The sequence below is a fragment of the Neolamprologus multifasciatus genome, chromosome 23, assembly GCF_963576455.1.
Source record: "Neolamprologus multifasciatus chromosome 23, fNeoMul1.2, whole genome shotgun sequence".
NCBI classification, from domain to species: domain Eukaryota; kingdom Metazoa; phylum Chordata; class Actinopteri; order Cichliformes; family Cichlidae; genus Neolamprologus; species Neolamprologus multifasciatus.
Window position 1 is genome coordinate 10,609,346 of NC_140460.1, and position 12,040 is coordinate 10,621,385.

Below are 12,040 nucleotides of genomic sequence, written 5' to 3' on the forward strand. Positions count from 1 at the left end.
AGTACCGACTTGCGTTCTTGAGTACTGAGAAACGGCCAATATAAAAAGTTTAGACAGCAACACACTCTGAAAATGTTACAGATGCTGCCCCTTGGTGGTCAAAGTTTCAGTCAGTGTCTGCAGAGGGTCACTGCGAAAAGCACCTTTAAGGAAGCAAACAAGCAAGCAAGCAATCAGAAAGCAGGTTTTTGTGTCTTTTTAATCTTATCCAGCACTTTCTTTTATTATTATTGTGCATATATTATTCATTTTCAATCTTCCTGGTTTTTACAAATTGACAGGTAGATGAATGGGGCTGTGTTTTTGTGTGAGTGGGAGTGGAGGGCTCCTACTCCTTTGCATATTTGATCATTCTGTTCATTATTATTCTACACAGCTTATAGTAGTAGGTAGTCGCTCCTGGGCTATCTGAGAAATCTGGAGCCGTTTCCTTGGACTTTCTGCTTTTGTGTGAGTGATGCTGAAACTGAACTTCTATAATTCCTCCTGATGCACAGGGTTACCAGCATCTCTGCTCCAGCAGGCTGCAGGCAGAACAGGAGCTACAAAGACATCGGCTGACCTCATGCTACTAGATTACCACAATAAACTGGAGTAATATGACACCACAAGACCTAAAGAGCATGGGACTTCCTCCCATGTGGATGAAAGTGAAGTGGACACATTAAACAATGTCAGCTCATTCCTGGAATTAAAATCTATCTGCATAGCGATGTTTTAGAAAAAACAATCAAGGCGCTTTATATGGTAAAGTCAAGACCTACAATAAGACAGAGAAAACCCAACAATGATATGAGCCCTGATGAGCAAGAGTTTTGGCCACAGTGGATCAGAACCTGATCAGAACTTGATCCAGTGATCTATTGATGGGCTTTGATCAGTGGTCATGACAATTTGTATATTAATGATCAATTAATGAGAGAGGCTTCAGCAGGGAGAGGAGAATTACATATAATTACAGTGGCCTGTGGCTTAACTTGCAAGCTAATCTGTCGCGAGCGTGTGTGTGTGTGTGTGTGTGTGTGTGTGGTTTTTGGTTGCGCACAGTTAGACCTCAGCACATAAACATGGCGGCCTCAAGGCAGCAGCTTTGAACTACATGATTTTCATGTCAGCGGTTATTATTTACATCACAATAATATGTTTGTGGAAGCTGCTTTCTGGTGTGAAGGAAGCAGCCTCAGGGGCGTGGCCTGGTGTCACTGCTGCTGCCTTTGCAGTACTCTGTAAAAATAAGAGTTTTTAGTTTTCACCTGGGTGAGTGCTGCCCACCTCTGTTTAGGTGTAGATGTGGAGCTAGAAAAATATACTTAGGGTGGCAAAATCACAGTCATTTCTTTACACATATGCAGGTGTTACATCCTGTAATATGCATTATATATGGTTAAAATACAGCAAGTGCAAACATGTTTCTTATGAACATAGTCTGTAAATTTCTTACTTTCTGTAGCCCAGATAATTAAACATTTCAGTTACATAAAAGATGTGAATTTTGATTTTATATACTGTATAGCCTGGATAATAAGTTTAAACTCCAGAAGGCTACACAACATAACGTGGTTTGGTTAGAAATACAAGTCTAAGTGAGGTTTCACACTCTTTTGTTACAAATAATCAAATTGTTATATGCTTAAATTTACAAAAAATGTCAGAAATCTGCACCGTGACAACAAACATCAAATCAGAGTAGAAACAATGTAATTAATAAATTAAATAAATTAATACATAAATCATGAATTAAATGCCCATTCATTCCATCTAAAACATGTGTGTAATATTTATTTCCAATTGTAATTAATTAATAACATATTTAATGATTTATTTAATTAATTAAATATTTCATTTTAGAGCTTCTGGCCTTCCACACTCTTCATGTGCGTGTTTCGCAAACATAAATCAGAGTTAGACTGGTTCTGAGCTCCTTTTTCCTACTTGTCCATAAACGTCTCGTGAGCGTGCCCCCTGTGAGCGTGCTTTCGTCACTACGCTCACGTCTGTAATTGGCTGACACAGCGACCCTCGGGGTTTCGATTGGTTGCGAAACGAATCCGTGAAACGGGAAGCTGAAAAATACCGAGCCAAGCGAAGAGTTCGAGCCTGAGTTTCGGCCGCATTAACCGCGTTCTCCGAGCCCACAAACCCGCTCCCGCTTGCCCCGTCGTTTCGAGGCCGCCATGGGCTGCTTCTTCTCCAAGAAATCCAAGAGAAAGTCGCCGGAAAAAGAGGAACGGGCGCCGACCACAACCTCCGACGAAACTGCGTCGACGGGCAACGCGGTTCCCCTTGGCAACAACAGCGAGGAGGCTCCGAAGCAGTACAGCTGGGACAAGCGAGAGAAGGTAAGCAGCACCGGGACACACCCACAGCCAGGCTTTAGCGCAGGTAGATCACACCTGGAAAAAGACGCCGGAAATAGCCCTCTCAGTTCACCGACATTTCTGTTCCTGTCGTTGTTCACAGCCAAAAGAGCCAGATGTGAATGTGTGAATTTAAACGAAAATTTATGTGTTACCTGTTACAGCTACAAAAAATTAAAGACAGCAGCTCGAAGCTGAAAGCAGAATAATAAATCCAACAATTAAAAATGCAGAAGAAAAAAAGTTACACTTGAACTCAGTTTTCATGCATCTAAATAAAAAAAAGCCACATGATTTAAATAAATTCATCAAAAAATGACAATAAACTCTGTGTATGCTAAATAAAATTCCATACCATGTCCTTATGAAAGGGAAAATAACTCAACTGAACAAAATAAAGAATAAGAAGTGTAATGTGCACAGGTCCAGCTGGAGCTCCACAGCTAAAAATGCAAATAACCAGTGTTGGGACTAACGCGTTATTAAGTAACGCGTTACAGTAACTACGTTATTTTTGTGGTAACGAGCACGGTAACTAGTTATTATGCCAAAATCAGGAACGCGTTAGTCGTTACTGGGATTTAGATAGGGTCGTTACTCGTTACTTCGTGTGGTGGCTATCGCGGAGCTTCCACAGATTCAGTAACATTAGCAAGTGGTGGAGGCCAGCAGGTGGATGGGGGAAAGGGGACGCAGAAGGAAAAGAGACCCGAGGCGGCCGTCGGTCCGAGTGTGAACTGAACTTGAGGTAAGAAGTTATGACCTGCAGTCTATCTGGGTCAGATATAAACCAAGTTTAGGTGGAGTTTATTTTCGTTATTCTGACTTTTTCCGTACTGCGTACTAGCTAGCATGACGGAGTTTCTATACAGCTGGGTGGGTGCTATGAAGTTAATCATGTTGAACTTTATTTTGTTCATAAGTTATTAGAGTTGCCAACCGTCCCGTCTGGTATTAAGAGAAAATATTACGCGTTTTGAGGTGAAAAGGAACAGTTTGTCCCGTAATTCAGCTACAATGAAAAAGACACAAAGCTGTTATTCTGTGTCTTTGCTGCACAGCTGCCTCTTCTTCTTTCATTCTCCCCCCTCCCTCTCCCGTTTCTACTTCAATCATGAAAACTGATCAGTGATCAGCTGATCGGCTTTTCTCTCTTGTTTGTTTATCGGTCACTTTGCGCCAGAAAGAGGAAACCAGCCGATGTCGCGTTAAACAACAGCAGCACGTTTAAGCTTGATCAGGTGTTGTTAGAATTTATTTAATATTAATTTCTAGTATCAGCTGATGTTTGCTGGAGCCACAGCTGCAAAAAAGCTGCTGGTCATGATATCGGTTTGGTTATCTGGTGAGAGGGAAACATGAAGATGAAACCAGGAGATGTCCTTACTGAATCATCAGAGCTGAACAGGTGATGGAGAAACAGGTTTACCTTTTAGGTGACATGAATGAGTTGAAGGGAAGTTATTAACTGTTTCTGAGAGACAAATAACACCAGGATCCTTTTTTTATGTAGCTGACAGCTGGTAACTGTGCAGGGGCGGATCTAGCAAAGTTTTTGCCAGGGGGGCCAGGTAGGGCATTAACAGGGATAGGTGGGCACAAGGAAATACTTTTCTTTCTTATTCTCATTTAAAATATCTAGCTTTTAAAAAATAATTATCTGAATCTTACAACAAACGATTGATAGATTGATGCATATATACCATCAAGACAGTGTACATCACTGTCACAACAGCGTTTGTTTTCATTCAAAGGCTTTAAGATTTTTCCTATAATGGTGGGCCATTCAAAATGCCCGGGTCAATTTTCTGTCCCAGTCCAGCCCTGTATGCAGCTCATCTGCAGTCTGGTGTTACCTACATCTTCCTATTCAGAAGGCAGAATTTCCGAGTTCTGAGTACAATCAAAGCACCACGACTGCAGTTTTTGTGTTGGATGTAAAAGGCGCACATGACGCTGTGACGTAGGCTAGAATCATGGCAGCAGTCAATGACGGTCCAGGCGTGGGATTTCTCTCGTGGAAATATGCACATTATCTTTTCCTTTCTATTGGTAGGTGGCACAGTGCACTTGTGGCAAGTAAGCAAGCTAGAAGACTGGCAAAGTTATGGAAGCAACACATTAACAAGAGAATTCTGAGTAAAACCAAAGTTACTTTCCCTAGTAACTAGTTACTTTGAAAGTAATGAGTAACTTGAAGTAACTGAGTTACTTTTGATAGAAGTAACTAGTAATGTAACTAAGTTACTATTTTAAAGTAACTTACCCAACACTGCAAATAACACAGTGAGATCAGCAAGTCATGAAACCAAGTCCACAAACAAAAAGCTTTAACATATAAAAACGGCTCCGTTATGTATACATATTCATTTAGGGAAAACCAGAATATGCAAGAGATGAATAAATACACCAGAATGTTGTTGGAAAAGCTCATTATAAAGTTCCAGTTGCCTAGGTAACGCTCCAGGTCATATGTTAATCAACAATAATCTTTGCTCTCATTGGTAGTCTCCTTTTCTCTCCTCAAAATAGGGAAAAGTTTAATGTGTCCATCCTCGTAGTGTCTGTGGCATTCAGTTGCCAAGTCACTTCCTGTTTGGACAGAAGTAGTGACACACACAAAAAATTGGAATAATCGGAACAAATAACACTGCATAAAAAAGTGTGGGCCTAGCACCGAACATTGTCACATGATCATCCCTGTGATGTCACATATCTGTCAGTCTCAGTGATGATAATAGTGACGTTATCTGCACTGATGGTGCTTTCGTGGGCTCCTGCTGTTCGCCAGCCAAAGATTCAGCTTCACGTGTTCGCTGTGAGCCGAGCAGCGAGCTAAGACAGCAAGGCTCAGACACCCCCACCCCTCCCTCCTGGAGCCGGTGTTATCTGATTATCAGATTTACTACCAAATGGCATGTGGTTCATGTGCACCCCGCTCACATATTAAAGCTGCGGTGTTACCCCACAGGAGGTCACACATTTAAAAGTGACAACCAAAATATCCACCAACCATAAACCAGCTTCAGTTTGCTGCAGGCTCAGAGGGATGTGGTGTCAGAGTCACACATCTCAGATATCTGAAAGTGTGACAGGCTTGAGTTTTGGGACCGATATTAGCTAAAAACACATATTTGTGTGGATATATCAAACAAGCATGCTGTAGAAGCTGATGAAGCAGCGTCATGTCTCAACATCACGCACAGTTGAGCAAGGAGCCAGTTTTAGGTTGTGCGTGCTGCTCTTTGTTAGCAGCAGTGATGGGAATAACGGCGTTACAAGTAACGGCGTTACTTTTTTCAGTAACGAGTAATCTAACTAATTACTATTTCTATTGTTACAACGCCATTACCGTTACTAACAAGAAAATGCGGTGCGGTCGCGTTACTATTTTTCAACAAACAGACGGTTAAAGCTGTCTTCAGCTTACCGCACCTTATATCAGTTGCATGGAAGTAGCTGTCTACGTAAGTAATCTGGGCACTACTGCTTTGAGCAGCTGCGCGCGCTCCGCAGACAACAATCACTTTCTGCCCGACAATCACTTTTTGGTACAACACCTGGAGCTAGGGGGCAAAACAATCGCATGAGTGCTGCTGTTTGACTGAAGAAGAATAAAGTAGTTGTGGTAAGCCAATCACATGACCAATTTAAGGTGATAAAGCAACAAGGTGATATATACCAGTTTTTAAATTGTGTTGATAGGCCAAACAATATACGCTGTGTTTTTTCCTGAATAGTTTCATCACGTTTACTGTCTAAGGACAGCGCTAGAAAGCACTCTCTGCTTAAGACAAAAAAATTAAAACAAACAAATAAAAAAAAAAAACCACCCCTTTCGTGTTGGTGAAAAATGCACCATGTCAACCAATCAAAAATTATATGGCAACATGACATTTGGTTGTTTAGGAAGAGGGGGAAGTTTTAGGAGCGATGGCGAGAGAGAGAGAAAAAGAGAGCGAGTTTTGAGTTGTGAGAGATTTGTGACGTTTAGCGTGTTTGGAGTGTGTAGTTAATGTGTTGTCTTGTGTAGTTAGTGTGTAGTGTTGTGGATAGTTTTGTGTTGTGTGTCAGAACAATGAGGCGACTGCTGAATGAAAACAGAAAGATACACCTCCTGCTTTCAGACCTGCAGGTATCAGGCTGTGATGTTCTCCTTTATAGTGGACAGAAATTATTTTTTGGAGTGGTATAGATAATTTGTGTGCCATCTTATTGAATGCAGAACACCTGATTGTTATGTAAATACTTTGAAATGGTTATTTTAAAAAGGGTAAAAGGTAAATGGCTGCAAGTAACTTTGTTGTTTGCAAAACTTGTGCATATGATTTTAAAATTGACAATTTATATTTTCATTTAAAATTATGAAATATGATTCAATAAACACGTTTGTGGTTGTTACAGTAAAAAAATATAATTATATTATTATTAATGTAATTATTTACATAAATTGATTTTATGTTTTATGTCTGATTTTAGATCAGTTGTGTTAATACAGTATGTCAAAATGAAAACATAACTGTAAATTCAGACACATGAAGTTGTGCTGAAAAGAATGATACCAAGCAAGGCAAAGGTGAAATGTGGAGGGAAAAATCAAAAGTAGTTAAAAATGGCCAATTATACCCTGGACCCCATGGTTAAACTTTTTTTTTTTAAAGTAACGCAGTAGTTACTTTCAAGTAATTAAGTACTTGTAGAATTTTGTAACTCAGTTACTAACTCAGTTACTTTTTTGAAGAAGTAACTAGTAACTATAATTAATTACTTTTTCAAAGTAACTTGCCCAACACTGGGATGATGTGTTTCTAGCAGCAGCCTGCTGCAGAAACACATCATCGTTCTTTAGTTGAATATGACACAAATGCCAAAGATGACACAACGTAAAATAAGGTAGTACTTCTGGTCCAGCTGTTTCCCACACATCTGTTAGCAGCGTGTTTTTAACTCTCAGACTTTGCTTTCGGATCTTTAATGGTCACAGGAGGGTTAAAATGGTGTCTCTGTGCATCCGTAAGAGTGTGAACAGTGTTTGAATCCTCTGTTCTCTCTGCACAGGTGGACCCGAAGGACTACATGCTGACCGGCCTCAAAGACGTGACGGTGGGCCGTCTGCCCGGCAAACTGAATGGTCAGCAGTTCGTCATCCAGGAGTGCGAGAACTGCAACATCTATGTGTTCGATCACTCGGCGACCATCACCATCGACGACTGCGTGAACTGCCGCATTGTTCTGGGGCCCGTCAAAGGCAGCGTGTTTTTCAGGGACTGCAAAGACATCAAGTGTGTGGTGGCATGTCAGCAGTTCCGCACACGAGACTGTAAAAAGTTGGAGGTGTTCCTGTGCTGTGCCACCCAGCCCATCATCGAGTCGTCCACGGGGATGAAGTTCGGCTGCTTCCAGTACTACTACCCCGAGCTCGCTTTCCACTTCAAGGACGCAGGGCTGAGCATCTTCAACAACAACTGGAGCAACATCCACGACTTCACGCCCGTGTCCGGGGAGACCAACTGGAGCCTGATGCCAGAGGATTCACCCGTTCTGGATTTCGTTCCGGCACCAGACCCTGAGTCCGATTTCAAGTCAGTGCGAGTCTCCGCCGACCCCTCGCGAAGCATCGTGCCACTGACAAAAGGTGGGAGGTACAAGGACAGCGAGGAGTCCTGCCTCTTTGTCTTCTTCGCTGGAGAGTACACTACTGCAAACGCCCGCAAGCTCATTGACGAAGTGAGTCCATCGCCAGCTCTGAATTGCAAAAAAGTGACGTTTACTTGTTAATGATGCGATCCTTTAAATCTCTCAAACACACAGGTGTGTCATACAGACAGCTCAGTACACTCTTTACTTCTGTTGGCGGCTTTATTTGATTTTAGATTATACAGTATTTAATAATGTACAACAGAATGTATACAATAGAGTAGCTTAGCATGAGTCACAGTTCGGTTCAGCGAACAGCTCATTTACAGCTCATCTCTCCGCTCTCTGTGACGTCACACAGATCCAAGAGCAGAAAGCTGAGATGAATGGAGTGTTCTGAGCTTTTGGGCATCGAGGATTGCTATTCATACACACTGAGCTGATTATTAGAACCTCTAGCTGTGGACTCTCGCCATCGGCACCTGTCCTCAGGTAGATAAAATGAGTTGCCGAAGGCCGTAAAGCTGAGCAAACGAAGGCATGTACGATGAACCCGCTCGGTCACGCTCCTGACACCGACTTGCTTCCTCGTCTCAGAAATGTTTTTACTGCTCTGAATTCTTTCAGTTCCAGTTCTTGAGGTTGACAGCAAGGTGATGACTCAGTCCTCCATGCTCTGCTCGCTATGTTGAAACTTGTGTGACTCCAGCACTCAGGCATGCGGGACATGCTCTGAATCTGAGCATGCTCACCGACGGTTCTTTAAAGTGTCACTGCGAACTTTAACCTCTTTAACCTCTCTCCGATGTGGTCAGGCGACCGCTAAAGGCTTTGTGCTGATCCAGACAAAAGAAGTGTCGATGCGGCCGGAAGACGTGAAGCGAGTGTTTCAGAGGGACGCGGATGACCTCACGGAGTGGATCACCAAAGGTAAACTCGCTCCTTCCTCACTGATCAGCTGATCATGAGCTCTTTCGTACTGACCAGAGGGTGTGTGTCAGTCAGTGTGTGATATTTGTAATCACACTCTCATTCATTTATAACATATTTGGGGGACAGCAGGTAAAACACCTGAACAGATACAGCCATTTACGTCAAGTTGTATTATAACACTCCTGGTCATAAACTGTATGTAAAAGATTGACATGACTTCAGTGATGTCACCTGGTGGTTTTGGACTGCACATTTTAGCATCTAAAGGTTACTGTTGTTTCTACAAGTGACCATATTCAGGTGAGAGGGTGGAGCTAATGCTTGTCCACAGACTGTACAAGTATATCAGTCTGACATAGATACCTGCTAATCAGTAACATCCAATCGAAATTCTGTAATTTCACTTAGCAAAGTTGGAGTTCAGCTTTGTTGGACGCTCTGTCACTACTGTGACCTCACAGCAGCCATGTTATTGGTCACGTGATGGCAAATAAAAATGCTCCAAAAGGTTCCAAAAGCACAAACACAGTCCACAGGTCCAGTTCAGGTGAAGCTAGCAGACAGCTGTCCACCTGTCAGTCAAAGAGGCTATGCATCTAACAATGCAGACAGGCGACTTATAAAAACAACTGTTATGAAGGGGGAAGTTATGTTTGTATCAGACTGACTCACAGGTGGAGATAGGGCGGTGGTGATGTCGGTGTCCTAAAGGTTTGACTGTCGTGTTTTCCCTGAAGGCCCCGTCATTGCCCTTGAGATGAACGGGGACGGAGTTGTTGAAGCATGCAAGAACATTGCCAGTGAGGTGTTCAGCGGGACGAAGGTGAGCGCAGCGCAGTCCCGGCCCGATCCTTATGGCTTCACTCTGCGTTTTCGAAGATGTCACATTTACTGCTATTTTTTTGTCTTGCAGCTTTTTGTCTCCGACAACAAAAACGCGTCGTCTCAAGACGTCGACAACTTCTTCAATTTCGCTGACATGCAGATGGGCTTGTAGGTGATGTGATGTCACGGTGACTCCGCCCTCCACGCCGTCCAGCTCGGACTAAACTGATGGTCCTTCTGTCCTTAAAGAGTAGAGGAGGTGAAGGAGCGCGTGATGAGCTTGGGTCAGGAACCCCGCTGCACCTTCATTGCTCATAGCTGTGAATATTTATATCGCTCCGAATGTACTCGGTGATGTTGCTTCATTGTGAATGTAGCTCTGTGCTGAACCTGTAACCTGACTGTAGTTCAAGCTGCTGCACGAAGGATGCTCGCGCTGCCCGAGAGAGCCAAGCCCTCTTTGTGTGTCTGACCAGGGTCTGTGTGTGTTAGAGAGAGGGGGTGTTAGAGAGAGGGGGTGTGAGAGAGAGGGGGTGTAAGAGAGAGGGGGTGTGAGAGAGAGGGAGTGTGAGAGAGAGGGAGTGTGAGAGAGAGGGAGTGTGAGAGAGAGGGAGTGTGAGTGATTCACATGACAGACTCCTGTGTGTATCTGATGTATTGATGATTGTTGCGCCAAAGCTGGACTGATTAAGTGATCGCTGTGTGAACAGTAGCTGTGTTTCTGATGTAGGCACTTCTGTGTGATCGTTTTTTAAAGAACAACATTTGTAATATTTGTTTTATACTCTGCTGATGTTTTTATATAGGAACATGAAGGGTTTCAATCCCGATGTTTAGTAAAAGATCCATTATGTGTGGCGTCTTTTGTACTCCGAGAATAAAACAACTTTGTTTCAGGCCGAGCTGACAGACTGGGTGATCCTGATGTGGTCAATGATTGTCTCAAGCCATCAGCACACACTCTGTGGAGTCAACTTTACACAAACACAGCGTCTCAGAGTGAATAAGGGAAGCTCTCTGCTTCCTCTTTCTCAGATCACCAACATGTGTCCATGACGAGCTTTAAAGGTCCCAAAACGCTAAAGTGTGTCGGGTTGTTTGTGATCAGGTCCCGTTAGGAGATCACAAGAAGGTCAGAAATGAGTGGGAGGTTATGATCATGCTTCTGTCCTCATTAACTCAGTGTCCAGCGTTCTGGCTTAGTGTGGTGCATTACTACTCCCTGACTGTGATGTAGGGACATCACCTGTGTTTGCACACTTCTTGTACCTGTGCTGCAAGGCTTACAAGCTGAAAGATCTTGTTTTCAACCATTCTTTTCAGTGTAAGTCTGCTTCTGCTGATGGAGGTCAGGGCTTAGAGCATGTTCTCTTTTTGTGTGTGTGTGAGTGTCAGTCTAAAGAGGTCAGAGGTCAGTGTTTATACCACGCCTTGCTTTAATGACCATCTTCTTTTCCTGGACTTTATCAGTTCTGATGTGCTTCAGGGAGATTTCTTCTGATGTCTGAAACTTTTTGCACATTCAAAACACACTCACTGGTCACTTTGTTAGGTACACGTAGTACCAGGTTGGACAGTCTGCTAGGAACGTGATAGCTGATGAGCCGTTCTTCTCCACTAACACCATAGCAGTCATCAAAAAGCACAAAGCCACCCCGTCGGAAGATTCAGGAAAGCAGGGCTCCCAACACTTTGCCTCACAGCCTTCTATAGAGGTGTAACAGAAAACATCCTGATGCTAAGCTTCACATCCTGGTTTAGGAGCTGGACGTCCCGTGAGAAGCGACAACCCAACAAGATCGTAGGACTGCCAGTAGGATAGTAGATGCTGGATGAGTTCTTTGCACTGTAAGACTGATAAATGGACTGTGCCCCCTACCTACTCACACTGTAAGACCCACAAACCAGGGGCGGATCAAGAGAAATTTTCTTACGCTGGCATGGAAATCAAATGGGGTGGCAAAATCAAAGTGTTTTTTAAACACATATGCAGGTGTTACATAGGGTTAAAATGATTCAAATGCATTAAGTTTACATGTTTCAAATAAATATAGTCAATAACTTCATTATTTTCTGTAGCCCACATAATTAAACATTTCAGTTACATGAAATGTGAATTTTGATGTCCTGTATAGCTTGTATAATAAATAAATATGTAGCCCAATAAGTATAAAATCCAGAAAGTTACACAATATGGGGTTGTTTTATTTAAAAACACATATCTAACTTACGTTTCACACTTTTTTTGTTAGAAAAAATCAAATTGTTACTTAAATTTACACAAAATG

General features: G+C 42.6%; 1 protein-coding gene and 1 long non-coding RNA gene across 2 annotated transcripts; both read left to right on the forward strand.

The window, feature by feature from the left end:
* The first annotated feature begins 2,023 nt into the window (after nucleotides 1-2,023).
* rp2 (RP2 activator of ARL3 GTPase) lies at nucleotides 2,024-10,659 on the forward strand. Its single transcript, XM_085152245.1, has 5 exons — nucleotides 2,024-2,339; nucleotides 7,416-8,084; nucleotides 8,810-8,924; nucleotides 9,665-9,750; nucleotides 9,841-10,659. Exons 1-5 carry the CDS (start codon nucleotides 2,175-2,177, stop codon nucleotides 9,922-9,924), a joined length of 1,119 nt encoding a protein of 372 aa, XP_085008371.1. The 5' UTR covers nucleotides 2,024-2,174; the 3' UTR covers nucleotides 9,925-10,659.
* LOC146491075 (uncharacterized) lies at nucleotides 2,346-6,316 on the forward strand. Its single transcript, XR_014872499.1, has 2 exons — nucleotides 2,346-2,821; nucleotides 4,645-6,316. It is a non-coding gene; the product is annotated as an uncharacterized LOC146491075 (long non-coding RNA).
* Nucleotides 10,660-12,040: the final 1,381 nt, after the last annotated feature.

Coding starts and splice junctions, on each gene's coding strand:
- rp2 (XM_085152245.1), top strand. CDS start 2,175: ATGGGCTGCTTCTTCTCCAAGAAATCCAAGAGAAAGTCGCCGGAAAAA. Junction 8,085..8,809: donor CCCGCAAGCTCATTGACGAA/GTGAGTCCATCG, acceptor CGATGTGGTCAG/GCGACCGCTAAAGGCTTTGT. Junction 9,751..9,840: donor AGGTGTTCAGCGGGACGAAG/GTGAGCGCAGCG, acceptor TTTGTCTTGCAG/CTTTTTGTCTCCGACAACAA.